Raw genomic sequence first — 27,220 nt, 5'->3', positions numbered from 1 at the left:
TAAAGAAGCAACACTTGTTAAAGTGAGCACAGGAATGATTCGACTACAATACATCACCTAAGAAAGACAAATGTCTATGATAATAAGAGAAAGTCTTCGTCATGAACAGTGGTGTAAAGTAATTAAGTACATGAATTGAAGTACTGTACTTAAGTACAATTTGACTTGAGTATTTAAATGTTGTGCTGCCCCACTACAATGAGGTACATGGTGTACTTGTACTCCATTAAATGTATTCAATACCTTTTGTAACTTTTCAAATTTTGATTAATTATTTGAATTGTTTGATTAATTATTTGAATTGTATCCAACCGTTAAATAAGACTTAAATCTTAAGCTGTGATGCATTATGCATTCATAATTATAATCAAAACATATAATATATTATTCTAAAATTGGCTAATTTGCATAATGAGTACTTTTACTTTTGGTACTAAAAGTATATTTTGATGCTAATGCTTTTCAACTTTTACTTGAGTAGAATTTGCAATGCAGGACGCTTACTTGTAACAGAGTATGTATACACTCTGGTACTTCTACTTTGACTTAAGTACAAGATCTGAATACTTCTTCCACCTGTTTTGACTACAGTAGGCCCTACGTCACCTGAAATCAAACGTGTATGATAATGAGAGAAAGTCCTGGTCATGAATATGTAGCAGTGCAGACTCATTTATTATTACCGTGCAGGACCGAGCAGCGTTCTCCTCACTCAGCTCCAGCCGGATGTCTCTGCACTGCTTCATGTTGTGATAGAAATAGTCGTCGCAGCCAAAAATGGTGAAGCAATAGCATGACACACATTGTAAGTTACTGTTTTAGCTAAGCTATATGAAGCTATGTGCATGCAATGTGTACGGAGAGTCGGTGCTTTGTGGCGTAACAGAAGATAATATTAGACTGTTATGTTAGCAAGCGTTAGCTCAGAGAAGCTGCATGACATCCACAGTTAGCAGATGTTAAGATAAAGATTTCTGCATCTGTATGGGTCGTGATATTATCAGGATAATTATCGACGAAGATACATAACCTGTATTCAGCATGCAGAGGTTAACGGTGGGTTAGCTTATCATGTCACTTGAGTCCAGAGATAGTGAGCTAAGCTAAACAGTGGTGTAGCTAACGTTAGCAAAGTGATAGCTCATAGTCAGTCCAGGCCTTTTAAACACCGTTTGTGCTAAAAATCGACCAAAAACAACGCGTGCTTTACCTCTGCATGAGAGGACATCTCGAGCATTTGTTGAATGGTGTTATCACGTTGAACCAGGTAGCTGTATATAATAGACTGAATTCAATGTGCTTGCTTGCAGCTCACTTGTTGTGAAAGTGTTGTGACATGTTTAAGCAGCTTGCAGTGTGCATGGGGTCTGCATACTGCTAGATATAGCTTTGTGTTCAAATGTGTAAAGTTGTAGTTTTGATCTTTTATCTGACCATAAATACATCATGATACACATAAGTAAACAAAACACACTTTGTGCTGTTTATCTTTGTATTGTTCTCCACTGACCCTGAAAGTGATGAACAGTTTGTGCACATAATCATAGAGGATATCCTTCATCTTTGAGACAAGGATAAAGATAACAGGATTAGAGTCATTTGAGGCGGGAGTGGTTCAGTCTGTAGGGGATTGGGTTTTGGACCGAAGGGTTGCCGGTTCACGTCCCGATCGGACCAAAAAATACGGAGTGTGGACTGGTACTGGAGAAGGGCCAGTTCACCTCCTGGGCCACTGCCGAAGTGCCCTTGAGCTAGGCACCTAACTGCTCACTGGCGCCGGCTAGACTGGCTGCCTCCACTCTGACCTCTCAACTGCATGTGCATGTGTGCATATAACTGTGTGTGTATTTGTATATGTATGTGCATGTTGTAAAAAGTGTGTACTGTATGACCTGTATAAAAACGCAGGTGTGTGTACGACAGAGTGGAAACTGAATTTCCCCCTCTTCTTCTTCTTCTTCTTCTTCTTCTTCTTCTTCTTCTTGAATGAATTAAAGACCTACTTTTAACTACCAAAAGCCAGGCTGTTAATACAAAAAGGTAAGGGGATTTGGTCAGAGATCTCATAGAGATTTGTAAGTTTGTCAGTTGTTAGTCATTTTTGAAATCTTATCAATGAATTACTTAATGATTGTATTCATTTGTTCTTCATATTGTTATTTTTTCCAGGGCAAGCATGGCTGACAGAAAGGGAAAACCTGTCACTCCGATCAAAACACTCTCAAAGAAAGAACAAAAGGAGCACAAGAAAAAGGTAAAGACGATCGGGATCTTGTGATTTTGGCTTTGTGAATTTAGAGAACAGCATTTCGTAGCAGGGCTAAGCGATCTGGGAAAAAATTCAAAAAATTGCGATTATTTTGATATTACAAATGTGATAGGATTGCAGTTGCGATATAATAAGAGGGAATCATCCCTTTTTCATTGGAAAATAAATCAAAATGAACATGGTTTGATTTTTTTGTGAACATTTTACCAAGCAAAGAATAATGTCATCCGTACAATACAAATTGCCGGCCAGGACAACGTATAATGCGCCTCCTGTGTCTGAAATATTGCACTTGTCCACATTATGTTGCATATTAATCAAATTTGGATAAATTGTTTAACTAATTAGCCCTATTTCGTAATTTGAGGATACACATATTGCCTGTGAAAAGGCATTGTATTCAACGATTATTTCATATTTAATTTGATAAATTGTGAACCATTGGACGGAAATTATGTTTTGTTTATGTAACGTTTCCAGGAGGAAGAAAAAGCAGCAGAGGTTTTTGAAGAATTCTTGGCTTCGTTTGAGAGCAACAAGAAAGGTGGAGGGAAAACGTTTGTCCATGGGGGAATCGTGAATGCAACTAAAGGTTAGCACACAGTAGGAGTTCCTGACTATTCGATCTAGCATTAAGATACCTGAAAGTAGCAATTAAAGAATATCATGCTGACTTTTTCAGGGCCCATATCTTTTTTTGAAAGTTTAAATAAATGTATCTACTTTGGGGACCTGTAATCAGTAGTCCACTCTCACTTTAAAGGTCCCATGTCATGGCCATTTCTACTGATCATAATTCCATTGTTGAGGTATACTAAAATAGATTTATATTGTGCAATTTTCCAAACTCACATTGGTTTCTCATACAGCATCTCTGTATAGTATGTGTATTCACTCTCTGTCCTAAACGGCTTGTTGGAGCTCCTGACCCCCCCCCTCCCTGTGAGCCCAGTGGCCGCCTGCGAGACAGCGAGACACAGCGAAACCCAGCCCGAAACCAGCCCGAGCACACACACACACACACACACCCGCAGCCTTGCTGGGAGTTTGTGTGTGTGCTCACACACCGACTCACAGCCTCGCCGCGTCCCGCCGTCTCAGGGAGGAGAAATCGGCGGAGCTGCAGCTGAGAAAAGATTGAGTGTGTGTGTGTGTAACGGCTCCGCGGACGTAACGTAACGGCTCCATGGATTGGTCCATTTGGGTATGGGCACGTCAGTGTACCCAGGAAGAAAACAATGGAAAAAGAGAAATATCCAACGAGGCGTTTTGGGGCAGCATAGACAGGTCTTTTCTGTGTTAGAGTTTTACTCGCTACAGGGTGTACTTTGAGGGTTTGTGACTTTGCAGACTGTTTACATGCATAAAAACCTTCATAACACACAAGGGGACGGGTAATAACCGGAAAAGCATGACATGGGACCTTTAAAACATGTCTGATTGTGTAGAAGTTTACAAAAAATGACCAGACATCTACTGTAACTTGATTAGCTCAGTAAAACCTTGCGAGTTTATGGTCTCAATCACTAGTTTCAAGTATTCAAGTCGAATCTGTCCTAATTATACAGGAAGCTTCTCGGATATCCTGCTGACCAACAAAATTGAATGAATTATAGTTTACACACTTGTTGGATAGTCCATGTTCAGAGATTGCTTTGTTTTATTTTTGCAGAGGAGAAGGCAACCGAGGTCAAGAAAAGTGAGCTTTATCGACCTGCTTCGAATTTTGTCCCCTTTCCCCAGCATGTATCATCTGCTGAGAGCAAAAAAGCTGTAAGTTGTTGCATTGATGTTCATGTTATAGAATCATTTACTGAATTAAGTATGGATGTAAACTTACTTTTTACATTATCTCAACACCTCAAACTTTTAAGTGCAATTGTACAAGCAGTCAGTTGTGATATAATAATCACAGTGGCTCCCTTTTTTGATTAACAGACACAAAAAAGAAAGTCAGAAGAAAAGAAGAAGAGTAATCTTGAACTCTTCAAAGAAGAGCTTAAACTGTAAGTCTTTTTCAACGTTTTTTCCGATAAGTTGATACATTTTTGGCATACCTAAACTTATTTTTATATTTGAAAAAATGCAGAATCCAAGAAGAGCGTGAGGAGAGACATAAAAAGAAGACCAATGACCCTGATGGGGGAGGAGGAGGAGGAGGTGGAGGAAATCTGGATATACCATTATCTGGACGATCGGGTAAGAGCCCTCTTAAAATACAAGAGTTTTATAAGTGGAATAAAATTACCTAAAAACATGCTAACCTCAGCTTTTTCCCTACAGTATTATATGATGACCTAACAGTGCCAACCACCACTAACCTCTACATCGGCTGCATTAGCCCAAAGGTAAAGTAGCGCACTGACTTTGATTGGCTCAGCATTGATACATTTACTTTTCTCACCATTACATTGTTCTGTTCTTTCAGATGAACGAGGAAATTCTCTGCAAAGAGTTCGGTAAGTATGGTCCTCTGGCCAGTGTGAAGATAATGTGGCCCCGGACAGACGAGGAGCGCTGCAGGACCTCCAACAGAGCCTTCGTGGCTTACATGACCCGCAAAGATGCAGAGAGAGCCTTGGCTTCACTCGATGGTAAAAATAGGTTTGATTTACAGGCTGCACTGGCAGATGATAACCTTTCCCCCGTAGCTTTTATCATGTCGTCCTGTTCCACTCCGACTGATTATGTTTTGATTTGTAGGTAAAGTCATTATGGGGTTTGAAATGAAGCTGGGATGGGGTAAACCAGCTCGTATTCCACCTCAGCCTCTCTACACACCGGTGGGGGTGAGGGCCACGCCGCCCCCCCCCATCTGGTCTGCCTTTCAACGCTCAGCCGAGGGACCGCTTCCGCAACGACTTCACCAAGCCGCTGGGCATGTCCAAAGGAGAGATGGACAAGGTAAACATCTCTTTGTTCTCCTGGGTGTCTGCATGTTTTATTTCAGTAATGTGTGTTTCACAAAGCAGTACAGGCGCTCATATTTAAGTCATTCTTCTTGCAAATTTCACTAAGCTAATTGATTAGAAGCTTTTAAAACTGCCCTGCTTTATCATTCAGAATCACTCAATGTCTTGGAAACTAATCTGTAATTTTTCATCATTAATTATTAAAAGTTGGGAACAATCTTTATGTTGCATGTTTGTTTATTCATCTAGTTAATCACACTGTCCGAGAAGTGCCATATCACACGATGCAGGTGTATAGAAAAGCCCTAATTCAAATTAATCTGTTTGACTGTGAGATAAATCAGCTTACATTTTCACAGACATTTCACCGACTATGAATGCTATCGTCGTTTTCTATGCTGTATGTATCCTGCAGTGTTTCATCTGTACGAGTACTCACTTTTTAATATTTTCACCGTTTGACTTCACAAACAGACTCTGTCCGAAGCCGTAGTCAAAGTGGTTATCCCGACAGAAAGGTACAGACACTCTTCTTTCTACGACCGATCAGCTGTTCTAACACAGTGTTACAGGACCCTTACAGATTGTGTCAGGAAGGAAGTTCCAGTCCTAAGAGCTGTAAAAAAAAATCTCACGATAGAACATGGTTAACAACCCCAGGTCTTGTTGCATAGCAAAACATCAGTGGACATTTTGAAATCCGCAACTAAAGACTTGAGGGCTTTTGTTGTTGAAGCCAAAGGTCCCCATGGCCTCAGATTTACCTACAGTAAATGCACTTAGTATGTTTTTATAGCCACTTAATTTTCTCTTTTAGTCTAGTGCTCAATTACCTCAGATTATTCATAGTCTAGTAGTGTTGATGTCTTTTAGCTTACTAACAACTTTGATCCCTGGCTTTCCCATTGGTAGGCTGAGACACTGCAGACGGATACAGCTAGAAGGCAGATAGATATAATGTTAACTCACAATGCAGATTCATGCTAGTGCCATACATCAAAAAAGTTCTGATTTAAGATACTGTATAGTACTGAATAATAAGAACACTTAATTGCAATGTTACAAATAATCAGGTAACACTGCATGAACATACTCTCAGACTTAAAGCAGCAAGACAGTAACTTTTTTTTTCATAACTGCAGCCAGGAATGTTTTCACCCTGATTCTGAATTGTCAAGTATACATTTTGAGACCCTTGCATCTCAAGAAAATATCTTACGTCCAACTAAACGGCAACCGTGTATGAATTTTGAAGTTGAGACAGTTTTATTACATACTGAATATAAAAAATGGCCAAAAAATTGCAACGTGATTTTGTAGGAATCCTCTCAACAATCAAGGTAAAATGGCCAATATTAAAATGTTGATTGTGACTCTCATATGTCTCATATTTTTTTGTAGTCCTCTAGATGTCTAGTAAAAAATGATTGCGTTATCACCTTGAAATATAACTATGAACAATATGAACCATGTTCTACAGCTGAATGTCCCACAGGCTGTCGTCTTGTAAAATAGTGAATGCTATGACATGAAACGACACCGTTAGAGGTCAGCCTGCAGTTTGCATGGGCCACAGTTTGAGTGTAGAGAGGAGATTTCATGTTTTAACTGAGTGCACACCCCGGTCTGATGCACTCTTATTTCCCCCACAGGAATCTATTATTCCTCATTCACAGGATGATAGAGTTTGTGGTGCGTGAAGGCCCTGTGTTTGAAGCTGTTATCATGAACAAAGAGAAAAACAATCCAGACTACAGGTGAGTGTTTTTGCTGCACTTGGTCTAAAATGTTATCTTAAAGGGTATAATCTTAATTTGCTGTTTTTTTTATTTTCTCAGGTTCCTTTTTGAAAACAAAAGCCAGAATCATGTGTACTATCGCTGGAAACTATTCTCCATCCTCCAGGTATGTTTTTGTACTCCTTAGCCTTGTTTCTAAAATATGTATCTGGGAGAACTTCAAACTATTCAATCATTTAAATGGTAATCTCATTTTATGGGAAATAGCTATTCTGATTCAAACACACCAATCGTTCGAGCTTTTACTCCATGAAAATGAAATTACGGGTGTTTTTATATGTGAGTTTCTAGGTTTCTGACCTTTATCTTCTCCACAGGGACAGACCCCGACAGAATGGAGGACTGCAGATTTTCGTATGTTTCGGGGAGGCTCCATGTGGAGACCCCCTATCCTGAACAACTACTCTCAGACCGGTGAAGATAGTGCTGAGGCAGAGGAGGAAGCTCCCCCCGAGGAAGAGGTGAAGAAAGGACAGCTCAGAGCAGAGTAAGTGCAGGCATAATGACATCTCCATACGTACATGACTTAAGTTGAATTGAATGTAATCCTTTGTTATTCTTTACGATTCAGGCACAGGCAGAGGTTGGAGACTTTGCTAAAAGAGCTCACTCCCAGCAGAGAAGATATCGCCACAACGATGCAGTTCTGTCTTCAGAGGGCAGACGCAGCAGAGGAAGTCGTGGGACACATCACTCAGTCTTTCTCCTTGCTTCAGACGCCCCCTCAGAAGAAGGCTAGTTTGCCTCCCTTGTGTAATCGAAATGTCACTGAATGTGTTCACTGAGTAAAGTGTGTTACTCACATCAGTTTTCTTAATCCTCATTCCCACAGATGGCCAGACTATATCTCGTGTCAGACATCTTGCACAACTCATGTGCCAAAGTGCCCGGTGCCTCATATTATCGTAAATAGTAAGAGATGTTTACCCTAAATCCGCTTGAACACTTGTTTTATTTTGTATTTCTTCTTCATGTGACAGTCTAACGTGTCTCTGCCTCTGTTTTTTTTTCAGTTTTGAAACAAAGCTTACACAAATATTTGGAGACCTTAATGCAGCGCATAAAAACATCCAGGCCAGGCTGCAGGCAGAGCAGTTTAAGGTAATCACGTGTTTCATTTGCCTCGCATTTAAACTTAAAACAGAACAACATGAAAACCCTTTTCCTCCCTATCCCCGCAGCAAAAGGTCTCGTGTTGTTTTAGAGCATGGGAGGACTGGACCATATACCCCGAGCCGTTTCTAATCCACCTTCAAAACATCTTTCTGGGCTTCGCCAAAGCTGTAGAGGAGACGACGGAGCCAGTGGTGGAGGTGAGCTGAATATTTATCTACTCATTGATCCCATTTTCTACACTCGGTGATTAATCAACACAATAATTGGCAGATGAATCGATATTGAAAGTAATCGTTAGTTGCAGCCCTGATGTGCACTTATCTGTCTCCTCGCAGGAAGTATCCTCTTATCTCGATGGCGCGCCATTGGACAGCGCGCTCATAGACGGGTTGCCTCTCAGAGCGCCTGTGGATGACCTCGACGGCTGCCCCTTAGGCTGGGACCCTCTGGACGGGGTCCCTGTTGACGACATTGACGGTGTCCCCTTGGGAGTTGCCATTGACGACATTGATGGCATGCCATGTGAGTCCACCACAAATCAAAAGCACGTCTCTAAACCAGAAGTCCACCGTCTCCTGTTCCCGTTATCAATGATCTCTCAAGTGTCTAAGATCAATACACGATCAATCCATGGCTTGTTGTCTGTAGCTGCAGTGGGATGCAAGCACAGGATTTTTCAACAGGGAATTATAAAGTCATCAACTTCATTAAATAGCTGTCCTGACCCAGCTGTCTCTTTTTTTCCTCAGTGGAGGAGGGCAGTGTTCCTCTGTCCAGCGTGCCTTTGTCGAAATGGGAGAAGACGGTTGACTCCGGGACGTTTTCCCAAGGTAACACAGGTCAATATATGCTTATCATATCAATCCCTCCCTCTGTGATCCTGCTCACTTTACTCCTTTCTTTCTTAGTCATGCTTGGGTCCAAGTGGGACATGGTGGTGGAGAAAACCAGTGCGAATGAAGTGAAAGTAAGGTAAGGTTTCTGTGGTTCGCATCTGGCTACATCTACGAGAGGCATATTACACAAACTCGCTTTCAAAATGAATAATTCTCCCTCCCCTCCTGGTGACAGTGTCAACTCGCAGGATGGTGATGACGACTCTGAGAGCGACAGCAGTGATGACGGCGGCGGTTCGTCCAAATATGACAGTGCAGATTTCCAGAGCTCCCTCAAAAGTTTTCAAATGTCCGAGAGCAAAAGGAAACGGTTGAGAGAGCTGGAGGCAAGTCCACATTCATGAAAACTTGATTTTAAAAGGGAGAGGAATACAGTATTAGCGTTTGTATAAAAAAAATGTATTTGTCCTCTTTAATCATTTCCTGTGGTTAGACCCATTCCTCCCCCACTTCCTCTAGGTCACACTTTATGCCATGTTACAAACATATCCGGTCGGAAATGTTTCATTTTGAAAAGAAGACGCTATTAAAGAGGCCCCATTATGCTTTTTGGGATTTTGCCGAGGCGCACAATACAAATACCAACCTGAAAATGAGCATGTCATCTTTCTTATGATTATTATTTATCATTACTTATTCAATATAAAAAGTCGAACCATAGTTGTAATGTCATATGCAATAGCTTTACAGTCTGCATTTGACTCCATAGTTGTTTGCCTCCCTACCGTAGCATCTTCAACCGTGTGACAATATGTCAAATGATAGTAAATAAATATACAGAACTGATTGGATGTGTCTTGCCACAGGTGAAGGTAATGAAGATCCAAGATGAGCTCGAGTGTGGAAAGAGGCAGAGGAAGTCGAGAATGAGCATACAGCAGCAGGTGGAGCACTACAGGAACAAACTGCTTCAGAAGGTGAACTCTAATCTTTTTATTTTTTATACTGCATCTTTTTTATGTTTCCTGAGTTATTGGGCCCAGTGTTTATACTTCAGTTAAAGGTGGGGTAGGTAATTTTGGAGAAACCAGCTCGAGTGCGCTAGAATTTGAAAATACACAGCCGGAAAAAATCTGCCACTTCCTTACAGAGCCCCTCCTCCAACACACACGAACGCGCACATGACCAATGAGGGCACGAGATAAGTTTGTGGACAGATGGAAGGCTGACAGGCAGGTAGGCCGCCCGGCTAAAATGATTGGTCGTGCTTTTTATAGTACTACGGCTTCCACAGATGGATTTTTTGTCAAAGCACTTAAGATATTCATTGCTATCGGGATGTTAAGAGCATTCCATGGAATATAACAAAGTGTATCTCGAGCCGGTTTCTCAAACTTACCCCACCTTTAATAGTCTCTTAAGCAAAAGTAAAAACCATGACTGATGTGTAATAGAAACATTTCTTTAATCAAGAACAGCATGGGGCAACATTTACAAAAGTGCTTGCTATTAGTACATTAAAATTAGACTGTGAAATTAGTCAGTTGGCACGGTAAAAAAAACAGTGTTAGACACGCCCAAAGTGAAACTGCAAAGCCAGGTAGCAAGCCATTTTAGATCTGCACCAACTGAGAGGGAGCGTCTAGCTTCAGCTGCTGTTTGTATCCTAATGTGTTTTCTACTATAAACCGATTATTTTGAGTACTTTCAGAATATTTTACACACAAGATACCCATTTTCAATTACTAACCCTGTGGTAATTTGAAGAAAACGTTTATATCATTGCATGTACCCAAAAATACAGAAAATTATTCATGAAAAAGGGTAAATTGGGGCTTTGATCAACAGCAAAACGTAATCAACAAACATCTTCAGAAGGTTTCATCTCCCAGAAGAATGCTCACTACTTACAAAACACATGCATTTCCGCTCACACATTTCCAGTTAAAACTCTTGGAAAATGTTTCAAAATATCTTTTCTTTTAAATAAGGCCACCATTTCCCTCAATTCAAAATAATTTTCTACATTTTTTGTGATTAGTTTTTGTTATGAATTATAGTTAACCCAGGGTGAGTATTTGATATACAAATACTTTTGTGGTCGTAGTATTTCAGTTACACTGCTTGAATTATTGTTTTTGACACAAAGAGTTTTGTTTCTGTGTCAAAAAAACTGTTACCCTGCCTGTAAGTGTTAATGCCGATATCTTTCATTTCTGTAGGTAAGCATGTGTTAAATGGGTCCTACAAACTAAACAGCTCCCCCTTGTGGAGAACCTGCACTATGTTTTAGTTGAATTAGTAATTGATTGGCGAATTACAAGCCAGTTGTGTCGTATTTTGCATCTTAACAGACAAAAACAATAAAAGCCTTTTATCTGACTTCATTGGGATGTTTCACCGTGTCTACTGTAGGAGTTTGAAAAGGATGAAGACAAAAACGAGAGACTGACATCAAAGCCCAAAGACAGGTCGAAGGATGACAGGAGGGACAGAGATCGGAGCAAACGAAGTGAAGAGGGCGTCAGGAGACGAGGGAGGAGTCGAGATCCAGACGACCACGCCCGAAAGTCGAGGAGCATCTCTCCTTTAAAGCAAGTGCCATGAGATTTATTTGTGGAGCCAATGCATTCATCCATAACGTCTTTCTGTCAGTCTGTTAACTTTCAATTCTTTTTTTAAACAGGACAAGGTCTCCCAAATGGTCCAAGCGTTCCCGATCACCATCTCCAGACCGGAAGACCAGGAAGTCCAGGTCGCGGTCGCCACATCGCTCCCATAAGAAAGCAAAGAAGAGCAAACACTGACTCTCAGCTCTGGTCATCCATTACCCTGCTGGTATCCATGGGTTACACAGCACTCTTTAAATCAGACGAACATGTCCGCTCTTTTGGTCCCAACTCACACTCTCCATGCAAGACTCTGCACTCTTTTTTTTTGTATGATGAAGTTTGAACACTGTAACTAATTATATATATTTTTGTTTTAATGTTTGTTTTTAAAATGATAAGCTGAAATGTTGCTGCAGAGTTCTGACACTAAATAAATCACGGATGTTGATATTACGTGTGTGTGGAGGAGATGATTTGTAGGGCCAGGTATCAAAACTACTTTTACTGGTCTCTTTTTTTTCCAATGTTAAAAAATGTCGTCAACACGCATTCTTCTAGTTTGTGTGGACTTTTATTGAGTAAATAGAGCATTGTTTGGTTCTGTATGCAATGTTACACACTGAATTTACAGTAACATTAATAATAATAATGTGCTTTAATTGAAAAATAATAATATCAAAACGTCTTAAGAGCCAATATTGTTCTTGACCATTTTTAAAGATACCCAGCCCAAATCAATAATAACCGTATACTGATTTCATGTACCGTAGATTTGCTGTCATCTGCTAAAATGTTCGATAAATTACAGAAATAAGATTTTAGAAGTTTAATTTAGAAAAGTGATCTAGATTTAGGCACAAATCATTTCAAACCACCTTGCTTCAGACAAATGGTTACATCTCGTTAAGACACGTAAATGTGTGACTGACATTAGGACTTTTCTAAAACATGGGAGCAAAAGAAATTAGTAAGGTACCCATACTGTTACAAAATAACCTAATCTTGCCATACTCCATCCGGACCACACAGCTGTAAATGAACACGTATGTTTCTGAACAGACAACACACACGCTTGGCATTTCCGGCTCTTTTTTCCCTTAGCGCAGAACCGTTCACAGTTGCTTGGTATTCAAGATTAAAAAAACGTGACCGGGATTCACACCTCCTCTGTATTGTACAGTCCATTTCCTCCATCTATTCCCTTCTATTTTAGGGTCCATGTTTTCCCGAAAGAAGGCTACAGACGGCTCTTTGTCACAGAGCGATAACCGTTAGGTAGTGGGTGACGTCAGAAGGCCCCTGACAGACTCTCCTTCGTCTTCAGGACCGATCTCCTGCAGTCTGCCTGAGTGTGAGGAGCTGACAGCCTCTGCAATGCTCAGTACTTTTTTACATTGATGAAAACCTTGATGGCTCCAGTGAAGTCAGCAGAAAGTAGAACCTCTGTGTGATCCGTCTTTAGGGCTCCTACAAAGGACAACACTCAATTTTAAAGTACCGAAATGTCTTGATGTTGTGAAATCTGCCCGTAAATAGTAAAGGGAAACGTACCTGAGGGTATGGTTTCAGAGTCAGTGGAGTCCAGGCTCTTACACTCTGCTTCTGGTTTGTCTGCTCCAGGTTCTGGCGGAACAATAAGGCCTGGGTGGGGTGCAAAAACTGCTGAGGTGACCACTGCATTGTGTGCTGAAAGATAAGTCAAGGTTAAGTGTCAGTTCAATCAAGAGGGAACAATAAGTTAGACAGGTAGTTGCATTAAAATCAAGCTCAACATTGTTACCTTTAATTCCTTCCCAGAAGTCATTGCGGTCCCGTCGTACAGAAGTGAATTTGCTCAAGTCGTGGTAAGTGCTCCAGATGTACACGTACTTATCCTCTGAACCACTGACTATAAAGGAGTAGTCATGACTGCAGGAAGACAATCCTACAGTTAATTAAGGCACAGTCAAAATGACAAACAAGACAAAGTGTGCTTTAAAGTGGCAGGGCAGATTCTTTACTGTAAAAGGTCAGTGTTCATGTTTAACAGTTGGAGATGACCGTAAAAAAACATGAAAAGGAGAATTTAGGCAACACCTCTACTTTCAACTGCAACTCTTGCATGGAGTCTGTTGCTCAGTAATGCTAGTTTAAAAATAATTAAAGGGGCCCTAATATACTTTTGGGGGTTTTCCCTTTCCTGTAGTGTGTTAAAGGTTTTTGGGTACCACTTTACAATAAGACTACCCTTATAAAAGGTTTACGAATAGTTTGTAATTCATTGATTAATTAGGTTGTGAACACTTTATAAATCATTAATAAGCTTTTATAAGACATGAGATAAACAGGGCAACTGTGACCGGTTGCTTGCCAAATAGTGAGCCCACATGTATCTGTACTGCTAAGTCTTATATTGGCTACCTAGCTTACTTCGTCTTCTTCATCAGCCAGCATCCTTGGTATCTGTTGCTCACTGAGTTGATTCTCGCTAAGTAGCCAATATAAGGCTTAGTCATCTCGCCAAATAGTGAGCCTGTGTTGATGTATGAAAACTATGTTAGAACTGGTTTATAAATGGTTCTTAATGATTAATAAAGTGTTTACAACCTAATGCATAACCTAATTATAAACCCTTTATTAATCCTTTATAAAAGGGTAGTCTTATTGTAAAGTGGTACCGGTTTTTGTGCATGTAAATGGTCTGCAAAGCCTAAAATCCCAAACTCCCTCCAGAAGGAGTTTCTCTCCCACACACTTTTATTAAAAACGAGAAAAGAGAGCCATCCTCACCTGAAGCTGGCCTTGATCTGGCTGCTGCTGTTGACATAACCTTTGTATTTCATGGATAAAGACAAGTCCCTCAGGTCATAAAGGCGGATGCGGGAATCGTTTGAGGTCACCAAAATCTGTCAAAAGGTGGAGGGAAGGTTTCAGGGTATATGCAGGAATCCTGAAGTCAAATGTAATACCTTTTAAGACCTTTTTTAAGACCCTTTCCATACATTTTAAGACCTCATCGCCACTTTGAGTTCTAACCGGTTACATTGGCGACACACTTTACCTCACATTGACTATATACAGTATATTATCTTCCAACCATTTGGACACAAACTTGCATTTCCCCATAACTATGTTGTTTAACAACCGGCGTAAACGGACCTTCGCGCGCTATCAAGCAGTGAGCGTGCGATGTCCTGTTCAGATGACGTCAAATCCAACGGGATGCCATAAATAAACTACACAGAATCACACTACACACCTACGCAATGATTACATTCAGGCAGACTGTAGAATACAACCTCTTTGGACAATTTATATACTTATTGAAAACAAGCTACAAAATGTAATACCTTGGAAAATGCCGTTTAATACTTTTTAATAGCCTTAATTTTTGCTAATTGATTTATCAACTTGTAATACTTTTTAAGACCCCGCGGACACCCTGATACTGTATGAAACATGTATCTGTAGTGCAGATCATGTTACCTTGTTCTCTCCAGGTAGTGGCTCAATGCCGGTGATTTTGCGTCCTACTTTGTTCCTGCCTCTGGTGGACCTCACATGAATTTGAGTGTGGTATTTCAGACGCTAAGGAAGGGGAAAACAGAAAATGCATTTAACTGGGAATGAATACAAAACGTTTTGATGATATAACAGTTAGCATTCGCAGGAAAGAGTATCTTGGCTCGGTACCTCCGTGTCATAGAAGATGCATCGGCCATCGTACGTTCCGATGACGGCGTACTTCCCATTTTGGCAGAAGTTAGCTGCCGTGATGAGACGTGTTGTGCCGTCCACCTCGTTCCACAGCGCCACCTTCTTGTCAGGAATGTTCCAGAGTCGTAGCTTCCCATCCAGAGAGCCACTTAAAAAGTATCTGTCATCCTGGGAAACAAGAGGAAAGCGTCGTTTAAAAATAAAGAAATACAGGTGTGATTTATGATGAGGGAAGGTGACTCGACTTACTCTGGGGTGGAAAGCAATGGCTGTGACAAAATCAATGTGCTGAAAGCAGCAGAGACACTCTCTCCTCGATATGTGCCACAATCGCACCGTTTTATCCATGGAAGAGGAGAGCAGGAAGAAGTTCTAGATTGACACAAAAAAAATGTGTAAGACGAGATAAAACTAAAATTTTTCATTTTTTTCATTTAATCGTTTATTTGAAGAGGGACAATGCACATTGATGAACATTTAAAACAAATAATGCTTTAAAACGTAAACATGCCGGATTTTAGCTTTGAGCTCATTTCCATCCGTAGTCCCTCACATACAACATTTAAGAACATGACATTTATATACATAGCAAAACTAAATACATGATATGCAGAAAGAGCATGAGCAGCATATACAAGCATTAACCACAAGGCAGTACAATGTAGCAGCTACGAAATATAAAGTGCAAGAGAAGATAAAAGAGATACCTAAAGTGCAAGAGGAGATACCCCTGTCTACTACTATTAAAGTGCATTTAGCGGTGATTGCACGTTTGTTTGTTTCTCAACCATTCTTTGAGTTGACCTTTGAAGCTATTGAGAGTGGGACAATCCCGTATCTCAGTTGGGAGGCTATTCCACAAAGAGCTGCCTTTAACGGAGAGGACATTTTGTCCAAAAGTGGTCCGTCTGTGGTGGACTTCAGTCTCCTCAGGTTTCTGACCTAGTGCAGCGTCCAGTGTGTTTTTTGTGGATGAATTCCCCTAAGGGAGGGAGGGGGGGCCAGTCCATGTAAACATTTATAAAAAAAGCACATACTTTTAAAATACTTAAAATTGTCAAAACTCAAGAAATTGTGTTTTGCAAGGATGGTACAGTGGTGGTATGAATTTGGGTTTCTGTCAAACACCTTGATAGCTCTCTTGTACAGCTGTTCTATGGGTTTCAGGTTTGTGGCACAGAGCAAACGACCAGTTTGTGAAACAGTATTCAATGTGGGATAGAATCATACAGTGGAGGTATGACTTTGCAGCGTTGACAGTTAAGAAAGGTCTGATTTATTTAAAATGTTGCAAGTTGAATTTAATGGTATTGGATACTTTCTTGATATGTTTCTTAAAAGTCAAGTTCGAGTCCATTATGACTCCAAGATACTTGAAGTGGGAGACTAGTTCTAATTCTGCTCCGTTTAAAAACACATTGGATCCTTCGATTTTGACTGGTCGTTTACTGAACATCATGCATTCTGTTTTGTTAGCATTTAACTTTAAGCTAATGTTGTTCAGCCGGTGTTGAACCTTGTCCAAAGCATTTGAGGGATGAGATCATTTCAGTGTTTTTCCCCTGTACAAAGATGAAGACGAGGGATGAAAGAAGGATGAAGAGAGGGCAGTAAGACATCACCTGATATTATCATGTCTTTATTTTTGTATTTACCTTTGACCAGGACAAGTCCAAAAGATCCGCCGTGTGACCTTTATACTTGCAGAAAGGAATTTGACGGAAAGGGGCGTTTCTATCTTCAGTGTCTGGGTCCTCTGGAGCACAACTTGCCTAAGACAACAACAAACAACACAACTGTAAAAAATACACCTTGCAATACTTGCACTATTTCTAAAAAGGGAAAGAATATCCATTTCTTAAAATAGAACTGCACAGCTTTTTGTAATTTATCATAAACGTGTTGTATTTTCTTTTTTGTATTTATATATCTTGTAAAAAAAACTTTTTTATAATAGTTGTGACACATTTTTCTTTACTTATTTCATGTTTTCATATTCTTTTTTTACATTTTCATTTATGTTACTGTGTTTATTTATTCATTATTATACACCGAAGTGCCTTGTTTGTGAAACCTATTTGGCAATAAATACAATTCTGAATTTGATCACTGATTTTGATATTTTCTTCTAACACTAGATAACCGTAAGTAAAAGGTATTATTCATTTCACTCACCAGGTGGTCGTCAGATTTAGAGGAGCATAAACTTTCCTGAGAAGGAGACGGTGAAACTCGACCTGCAGGAACCAATCAGAAAGCATCTTACTGCAGCCAAAGCTGGCCATCTAAAACGTATCAATCATCATACCACAACAAAGAAAAACCTTACCTTCAGTGTTGTACTTCATTCTCATATTATTGAAGTAGTCAAAAGCAGTCTTCAAGACCCAGATGCGAACCACATTGTCCTGGCCGGCTGTGGCCAGCAGCCTCCCGCAGTGAGAGAACTTCATCGTCCACACGGCCCCCTGAGGGGAAGACACAGAGGCTGTAATACTAGCCTGAAAGGTCCCCGATATACTCCTTTTCATCAATATATTATCTCAGATATATACAAAACATGTCTCTGAAGTGTTTGGCTCCAAATACCAAACCGATCATTGCAGCATCCCATAATCCCCTCTGTTTCAGCCCTGTTTCCAAAGTGCTGATTCTCTGTCTGTTACTTTAGATGAAAATAAGGAGCCACTCCCCACGCCCCTCTGAGAGATATTTGGTTAAAAGAACACAATGGTGCTCTAGGAGGAGATTCAGGTGATAAGGTGGGGGGGGTTACCTTGGTTGCTGATTGGCTAATGGTTACACAAGCCAAAAAATCGCTATGACATCATAAAGTGAGCAAAATCTGATCAGCTCATTTTCAGACAGGTTTTTATATAAATGGATCCGGAGAAAAAGTGAGAGAATCTTTTTTCCTGAAACTTTCAGAATCTCTTTACACAGAGGGGACACATGTTGATGTAGAAGAGACATGAAGAAGAAGGGACACATGTTGATGTAGAAGAGACATGAAGAAGAAGGGACACATGTTGATGTAGAAGAGACATGAAGAAGAGGGGACACATGTTGATGTATAAAAGACATGAAGAAGAGGGGACACATGTTGATGTCGAAGAGACATGAAGAAGAGGGGACACATGTTGATGTCGAAGAGACATGAAGAAGAGGGGACACATGTTGATGTATAAAAGACATGAAGAAGAGGGGACACATGTTGATGTAGAAGAGACATGAAGAAGAGGGGACACATGTTGATGTCGAAGAGACATGAAGAAGAGGGGACACATGTTGATGTAGAAGAGACATGAAGAAGAGGGGACACATGTTGATGTAGAAGAGACATGAAGAAGAGGGGACACATGTTGATGTCGAAGAGACATGAAGAAGAGGGGACACATGTTGATGTAGAAAAGACATGAAAAAGTGGATTTTGCATAATAGGTGACCTTTAACTGGCAAACTTCTTTAAGCATTGTAAATGAAGATGGTCTTACCGTGTGCTCTCCACTGAGGTCCTGCACAACCTTAATCTGATCAAAGTCAAAGGGGCCCTTGAAGCTGTGTGCTGCCTTGAACTTGGCGGGCCGGGTGTAAGGCATGCCCTCATCGTCACTCGATGACGGATCGTCCTGGTCTGTGTGGAACACTGAGCCGAAACAAAAAACATAACTCAGGTTATCAAACCCTTCGCAGCAGCAGGAGCGCTAATATATCATACGCATGTGCAGACATTGGAAAATCCTTTAAAATGGATGTTCTTTTTAGAAGCAACATTTATCCTCAGATGTTTAACAAATGTCCGGTGTTAACTGTTCCCATTTTCATGATTAAGTAGAGCTTGTTCCAGATTTAATAGCCTCACACTCAACAGTGAAACATTTCTCAGGGATGCATGTCAAATCGTGCCAACGTATTGGAAAATGTTCTGATAAATACCCACACAGGGAAGACATGTAGATACGCGAGATCACTAAGCAAAGGGAAATAAATGCCCTGCTCAATCTGCTTGGTGAAGCAAAGTTGGTTGAGTTATTTATATGTGGTTTTTGATGATTCAGTAGTGCACATATTTTAATGTTGCCATTAATGTTAATGACAGCGGCAAAGTGAATTATTTGTCCTTCAACATTCTCAAAGCCCACATCCGTTTATAAATGGCCTTCTCAACAAAGTCTCTTCCCCTGCCTGCACCCTGAATTCTGTTCTCCTTCCACTTGTAATTTAACACAAAAAAAAGAACCACTATTATAAAAAATGTACATTGTTATACATAGAGTTTAAAATCACTATATACTTTAACATGTAGTTTGGAGCAGTAAGAATATAGGTACTTTTCCACAAAAGTGTTTTCCTGAAATCTAACTATAAGCACAATTACTTCTGATAGTTGTGTTCTTTTACCTTCATCTCGCACACTTTTCACTTTGTTGACTGCCTTCTCTCCGTATTCCTCAGCCAGATGCTTGGCCTTCTTCACAGACTTGCCCAGGAACTTTTTAAACTGGGTCCTGGTTATAAATAAAAGGGACATAAAAAAAATTACAATCTATATTTGATCATGTGGTGAGAAGGGGAAGAACATCAATTCAAGGAACAGGCTACGATAAGTCCTTACGTTTTCTGTTTGAGTTTTCCTCCATCTGTGTCCACCAGAGGAGCCTGAGCCTTGTCATCGTCGTCCGACTGCGCTGCATCATTCCTGAGAGGAACATTTAAAATAAAAAAAATCAACATCCTCAAAGGAAATTACCGTTAGCTTAAAAAAAGGCTTCGAGTGGTGGGAAATTGCTACAAGAAAAAGGCAGTGCTATAATGAGGATGTGTGTTACATCAAAAAGCCTATTCCCTTTTTTAGGAAAAACTCTTATTATTAATAGGAAGCTATTTCTATTGCATAATCTTTCCAGTTTTTGAATACACATGTGTTTTTATACTTGATAAAGCACTGTTTATTCTTTAAAACACATTATGTTTCTCACAAAATAGATACACATGACATGGAACAGTGCTGAGAAAGATACAGATATGATTCTGGCGTCTCTTGCCAATACAAATATGACATTACTGAAACTGAAATATTATTCTCTGCTTACGAAATGTACTCCTTGGTCCTCCTCATGATGTGCAGAGTGAGGGGGTTTATCGCTGCAGGAAGTTTCTCCTCTGCCTGGATTAAAGGGATCTCTTCTCCAGTGTCCAAATTCTTGATCATCACACTGGCAAGGATTTCCTGTTTGAAGATAACGTATAAGGAATGTGCCAGAGGTTGGGTTATGGCTTGTATTCAAGTTGAAAAATGTGGCTGTAACAACAAACAGAGAGGGAGTCTTACTTCATCTGTCAGTTCTCTACCAGAATTGGAACGTGGCCGCTGGGAGCCTGGAGTTTCTCCTCCGTTGTCAGACGAGGCCCGGCCATCCTCATTTTCCTGAAAAAACAAAGCAATGGTGAAATTGTGCAAATAAAGTTTCATTTTGAGGATGGAGCAAATTTCACTTTAACAGCCTGAATGTGTGGAAGCCGTTTTTGACATTGCTGGAGGATAATTCATAATTTAATTAAAGAGCTCTGCTGCTGCTTGTATTTGACTTAAACTATAAAGACTGCGTCATTCTTAATTTTGTCTGATGTTTGGCAATCCATCCCCAGGTTTTTTTTATTTTTTTGTTTTCTCTTTGCCTCCTTTCGGTATTTTGTTTTGTTTTGTTGCTAGTGGGTTACCCTTGGCCTTTTTGTTTATGTCTACGATGCTGTCGACTGGCAGCTTTAGACTATTCTCAGGAATTGTCAATGTAATACCCAGCTTCTTTTTCTTTTCTTGTACACCATGTAAAGCAGGGCTATTCAATTGGCGGCCCGCGGGCCAAATCCGGCCCCGGGGTGATATTTACTGGCCCTTTGAGTATAATGTTAAAAAGTAATCTACTTTTTATTTTTTTTAAGAATTATTTTTTTAAATAATTTTTTGTGCCAGAGTGCCTTTATTCCAGAGAGGGTGTTAAATTGAGAGATAGGGGGGGGAAGACATTGCCTGAAAACTTCGGCGGGCTCAGGTTTCGAACCCACCTACCAGCTACTGTAGTGACAAACTGTCATTTATTGCATCTCTGCGTGAATGATTAGATCATTTCATCTAAATGAAATCAAATTAAATGATGTTGATGGTTAAACTAGCTTCACATGTAGGCCTACTGAGTTCTGAACTTGCCATTTAGATCTATAAAGGCCTTGGGGCTATGTTGTTTGATTGAATTAAACACAATATATGCACTCCACTATGCTGTTGTAGTATTTACTGTATCTGAAGCTCTTAATATGATTGCTCATATTTCAAGCCATCTTTTTCCCGGCCCCTTGCTTTGGATCATTTTCATCAACCCCCCCCCCCCCCCCATTCCAAACTAATTTAATAGCCCTGATGTAAAGGTTTCGGGTACCTACTTACTGTATACTGTGTATGTCTTTGCTTTATTGTAACTAAAAGACAAATTCAAAATAAAATATGACAAAAAAAAGTTTCATTTTGAGCATTTCTGGAGGGAATATTCGCTCAGTATTGCAGCCTCACTGACCTGCGCTGTGACCACTTTGTCTCCACTGATGGCGCTGGCCAGATCCAAGGAATGCTGCAGCTCTTTGGTGAGGCTCCTCACCGTGCTGCTGGGAGACACCAGGCCGGACGGCTCCAGGACCTCACAGCCGCCTGCAGACACTGAGCAACACAACACTTGATCTTAGAACTATACATCTATCCTGTCTGCTAGGGCTGTGCAATTAATCGTATTTTAAATCGCAATTACGATTTTGGCCTGCCACAATTACGAAAACAACATAATCGAAAAAAACAATTATTTTGCTTTGCTAGGTTGTGACAGTGCACTGCAACATATTTGATCTAATTAATTTTGGTCTCATTTATTTGTATTTATCATATTTATATATGTTTAGTAGCTTGGGGAAGTGCGCTCCAAAATATTTGTTGATCTTGTTTATTGGTATTTATTATTTTGATATTATTTATTTAAATGTATCTATTTTATTTATTTTTGTATTGGTTTTTCAGTTGAATTATACGCTCATGGTAATCAACAGTTAAAAAGATACTGTTCAAATTATTATTTGTATTTGTTTTAAAGTTCAATAAATGGATTTTTTCAAAGTCAATGAATAATCGTATTTAATAATCGTGATATCAATTATTGACCCAAATAATCGTGCTTTGTGTTTATGAAAGCAGCGGTATGACTTGGTAGTGGATTAAACAGTAAAATAATCAGAGAAATCAATTTGCCAGGATGCTTGTACTCGAACATAGAGGAGAGGACTCTATGAGCTGTTCTTTCATTATCTCAAAACACATAGCTGAGAAAACATGTGTACTAGTAGCATTGAGCAAATGTTCCCCTTTTGTCAAATAAAAGGTTTCTAAATATAGTATTGCATGGTTAGAACAGCTATAAAATAAAGTGTTTCTGGTGATGATGGCTGCCGTGTCTTTGGCTCCTCTCCAACTCTGCCTTTTTTTCTGTTTTATTGTGTTGCACTGTTGGAGGAGCCTGTGACCTAAGTTTTCCATTGACATATCTACACTGTAGCTATGCACACATGACAATACAAGCCTTGAATCCTGAATGGGTTGTGAGACAACAGCATAACCCTAAAAACATTTGACTTTTAAGTAAAAGATCATAGTTGTTTTTCAACGTTTCCAAACCTCCCATTGCTCTAAAGTTTTTTCTTTAACAGAAACAGCAAACTCTTAATTAAAAAAAAACAGAATAAAGTGATGCCTCAGTGTTAAATTCAACGTTTACATAATATTTTCGGTCAATGTTATCTACTTGAACTGTGAAGTGTTCTCTGTACCTTCCAGTCCACTTGGTCTGAGACACTCCTGAGACTTCCTGGAAGGTAGAGTCTGCCAAGCTGGGGGGGGCGGCCTGGGTGGAGGTCCTCCGCTGGGAGGGGGGGGGGCGAGAGGGAGGAGGCTTCTTGGTGCTTGCTACAATGTCTGGTTCCGCTGTGAATTGCCGCGGGGGTTTCAGAGGACCAGAGGAGTCCGAGTCAGCCGACCCATCTGCGAATGGGACCTGGTCTAAGATATCTGCAGGTCTGTGCCCCCACTCCCCCTCACCATCCACCCCAGCCCCTCCAGGGTGACTCAGTCTGACGGTGCTGGTGATGTCTGGGGGCTGAACGCCTTCTTGTGAGCCGACTGATGGCCCTGGGAGGTCTGCGGGTTCAGGTATGGAGCATGCTCCGTTTGTTGCAGCACTTTCCTGTTGATCCTCTGGCCTCTCCACAGGTTGAGGTTGGAAAGCCGGTGCTGCTAGCCCCGCAGGAACTTCCTGAGCATTATCCTCTTCCTCCGCCTCCGGTTCTGCTCTCACATCAACATGAAGCTGATTCAACAGCTCAGCCACCTCGGCCACCTCACCAGCACTTCCCTTTTGACTCTCCTCAATGATGCTATCAATGATCTTTGAGGAAGAGAAAAACAAAACCGATACTATGAAGCAAGTTCCCACTACAACAGAAATATGTCAAAGATAATATCTATCTATGAAATCCACACTGCCCTACACTATATTCCAAAAGTAAAAAAATATGATGAAATCTCCATGTTATCATAGATCACACAGAAATAGGGCCATTCAATTAAAAACCATACCAGTAGGGGATCATCTTGCTGATTCTCGGATGCGGCCACTCCGCAACTCACATCTTGTGCAGCGTTTACTGGTCTCTGTGAAAGCTGTTCAGAAAACTATTTTAAGACACTACAATACATACAAGAAAGGAAATAACACATCTAACATGCTAGCTTTGAATAACATCAAGGCGCAGCCACAAAAACAGACTTGCTATCTCACAAAGAAATATTCGTTTTATTGAGCACAGGTCTTTAAACTTTCCAAAAGTTCTCAATTCCAACTAGCTTTTCACTTTCATTATTTCATTTGATGCAGACATTGAGTGACTGATTTTGATCAAATTCCCAGCTCTTCATGCTGATTTTATCTATGCATGAAACATTTTCCTTTTATACAATTTCCCTTTGCTGCAAACTCAATGTTTTCAGTTCTCTTAAACACAGGGCTAATGCTTGTCCGTGAGCAGGTTTCACTCCTGGTTTCATTCTGATATCACTTCAGTATTGTGTTGCAGATAAAGCAGTACATCTTCGCTATATCTCGTAAGATTTGAATGTCAGTTGTAACTGCCTGTGTGGGAACAACGTGCAGAGCAACAAGGCCGGATTATATAGTTACATAATAACTGTAAGTAAGAAGCTGATATGTTGCCAATGGATGAGTACTTACAGTTAATGACTCAGTAATAAAACAAGGCTGTTTCTCACACAGGGTATTAATAGTTTAACATTAATTAACTTAAGGTGGGCGCAGCATTAACAAAAACTACAAACACTGCATTCACCTCTAGATAATTACCCACTGTAGGGTTCAGTTCCAATAGTCCTACCTACCTCCAAAACTAACAATCATATGATATATATCTGGCAAAAAATAACTAGTTTCAATCTACCTCAATACTCAACAAAGGGTTTGAAAAGAATATGATCTAAATTGTTTTACTTTAAATTAATCTAATTTAAATGAATGTATTAGTATGTATTATAATGTATTAACATTTTCCACATCATTTCCAAGCCTTGGTAACACTGAAAATACTGAAAAAGTTAGAATAATCAGTCCAATAGCAACTCCGCAAACAGTGCCTTGTTTCAACAGTGACTGGGCTTAGATAAACATACCTTGGGAGAAGGAATGAAAAACTTTGCAGGTGACCTAGAAAAACACAAGGGTAGAGTGAAGTAATCCTTATTATGTAATTATTCTGGAAATTCTGAAAGCAATTCACAGACAAGAATGGTATTCACTTCACTGGTGTTATTTAGTAAGCAAATGCATTCAGATGCTGCTAAAAGGTCAATAAATAATGTTTGTTCTGATCTTGATAATAAGTAATAAGTACTAGTAAAAAAAGAGCAGCTAGATTTACCAAAATGATTCATGTCATGCATGTGTTATCAACTGACCATTCATTGCATGGTAGCCTTTACAATGTACAATTACTCTGAAAAAGCAAACACTTATAATTTACAAATGAAGTCCAGGGGGCAGCTTCACAGTTTCACCTTGTTGTAACTGATTTAATGGGTCATCATAAATAAGTAGGACTCCTATCATTATTTGGAAAACAGCCAATGTTTCCTGGTTTATTTTGACTTCAGTCGATACAACCACCAGCCAGCCAAAACACCGAGCTAACACAATGACATCTAGAAAAATATTGTTGGTGTTACAATAAGCAATGTTTTTAAAAGTAAATTCACAATCTAATCTCTGGAATAACATCATGTGACTTGTTAGGGTTGACTCTCTCTGCACTTACATTAAACAGCAAGTGAACTTAGGTATCCAACACATTTTAATAGTTTATATACAGGACTTACAAGACAGTATTTAGCAGCGACTAGAGGCTCTGATGCCGTTCAGTATATAACATTATCATTTAGCTTTCATTACTAACGGTTGCTTATAAGTTGTTTGATTCTTATAACCTAGCATGACACATTAAGCAGACAAGCGTATGCATTGGACACTTTTATGTGAAGTCAAGTTATGAAAATGTAAAGTTTCCTTACACTTTTGGAGATGGAGTAAAGTGAACGTCCTCAGGAGCATCATAGAATTCCTCGGTGTCACTTGTATCTGACGCCATGCTAACATGAATTTAGCTTACAAGCTACTCAAATATAGTCGCCAGGCAGCTGTTTAAAAGCCTAACCTGCGAATCAAAGTGCCACACACATGCACTTGTCCTCTCTGTGTGTGTATTATAATTTAAAATACTTTCCTCCGGGGTCGTCAACCACTTTTTCTGTCCAACGTCACGGCATAACGTTACAGTATGCTAGTCAAAATGCTAGGCTAACAAATGTAATCTACTCGCACGGCGGACCAACGCCTACTGCTGCTAGCTTTCTACCCTCTTATAAATCTGTCTCCTTCACAGCACAGTATTTTTCTATGAAAGCACCAATAAAGCGCGTTTTTACAACAGCATATACTTGGTCAGCTGTCAAGCTAACGGAGACAGTGACCCGCGTCATAAACAAACCAGAAACACAAAAAAAAACATCTGAGCGAGGTGAGTCAAAGGGCGGGGCTGGGGGGATCTCTTCTTCTCCCTCACTGATATTACATGGTTTGTATGATTCTGTAATATCACTGCCCACTACTGGATTATTTGAGGAAAAGCAAGCAGGAAAATGGGAAAAAAAAACAGGGATGGGCTGTCATGTGACATGGGATGCTGGGTATGAAGAAAGGAGATTTTTATTATAAGATTGCACACAGAACACGAGCCTATTGGCAAATATGCCAATCACTATATTTGAAAATAAAAAACGCAAAAAAATCTATCTATCTATCTATCTATCTATCTATCTATCTATCTATCTATCTATCTATCTATCTATCTATCTATCTATCTAATCCATCTTCATTTATCCATCTATCTATTCATTAATATGTATTCATGATCAAACCTTCCATAATCCGCTTTTATCCCGCTCTATACCTCAGAAACCTGCCGATGAAATGTTGTGGGTCTTCCTCATCTTGGATCTTGCAGTGGTCATGCATACATATTTATTTCACAGTTCAAACACAGCCTCCTTCACTAGCAGGATCCATTTCTTGGAAAAAATAGAAATCGACGATTCAAATTGAATCCATTTTTTATCGTCACATATGTACAAACCACCGTGAAATTGAGGGTCTGCATTTAACTCATCCTCGTATAAGGATGCGGGCAGCTACTATACACACTGCCCAGGGTCAGGGAGCAGTATGTGGAAGCAGAGTAGAATATTGCTGGGTACCAGTCCCTCTGTAAATGGTCTGTTTTGGTACTTGAACCCTGAGGGACTTGGTCCCTATGGACTGAGCTA

General features: G+C 40.0%; 2 protein-coding genes across 2 annotated transcripts; one reads left to right on the top strand and one right to left on the bottom strand.

The window, feature by feature from the left end:
• Nucleotides 1-677: 677 nt before the first annotated feature.
• On the top strand, nucleotides 678-11,997 carry zgc:163098 (uncharacterized protein LOC100037380 homolog). Its single transcript, XM_034139948.1, is given in 25 exon segments — nucleotides 678-805; nucleotides 2,170-2,254; nucleotides 2,750-2,861; nucleotides 3,942-4,042; nucleotides 4,208-4,275; nucleotides 4,359-4,468; nucleotides 4,553-4,617; nucleotides 4,698-4,863; nucleotides 4,973-5,072; nucleotides 5,074-5,173; nucleotides 5,656-5,699; nucleotides 6,834-6,938; nucleotides 7,020-7,086; nucleotides 7,298-7,467; nucleotides 7,552-7,714; nucleotides 7,813-7,892; nucleotides 7,994-8,081; nucleotides 8,162-8,293; nucleotides 8,432-8,618; nucleotides 8,846-8,926; nucleotides 9,005-9,068; nucleotides 9,168-9,318; nucleotides 9,799-9,909; nucleotides 11,348-11,526; nucleotides 11,619-11,997. Coding segments are annotated over 24 exon segments (2,643 nt in total). The 5' UTR covers nucleotides 678-805; nucleotides 2,170-2,176; the 3' UTR covers nucleotides 11,740-11,997.
• On the bottom strand, nucleotides 10,381-26,406 carry wdr44 (WD repeat domain 44). Its single transcript, XM_034139947.1, is given in 21 exon segments — nucleotides 10,381-13,011; nucleotides 13,096-13,230; nucleotides 13,325-13,452; nucleotides 14,314-14,429; nucleotides 15,010-15,111; nucleotides 15,217-15,408; nucleotides 15,490-15,612; nucleotides 16,896-17,012; nucleotides 17,416-17,477; nucleotides 17,570-17,708; nucleotides 18,735-18,886; nucleotides 19,642-19,748; nucleotides 19,856-19,939; nucleotides 20,334-20,470; nucleotides 20,573-20,668; nucleotides 21,813-21,952; nucleotides 23,107-23,212; nucleotides 23,214-23,720; nucleotides 23,912-23,995; nucleotides 25,016-25,049; nucleotides 25,910-26,406. Coding segments are annotated over 21 exon segments (2,727 nt in total). The 5' UTR covers nucleotides 25,987-26,406; the 3' UTR covers nucleotides 10,381-12,922.
• Nucleotides 26,407-27,220: the final 814 nt, after the last annotated feature.

Source organism: Trematomus bernacchii, unplaced genomic scaffold, assembly GCF_902827165.1.
Source record: "Trematomus bernacchii unplaced genomic scaffold, fTreBer1.1, whole genome shotgun sequence".
Taxonomy (NCBI): Eukaryota; Metazoa; Chordata; class Actinopteri; order Perciformes; family Nototheniidae; genus Trematomus; species Trematomus bernacchii.
Note: the sequence above shows the minus strand (reverse complement) of the source record. Positions and strands in the feature narration are given on the sequence as shown.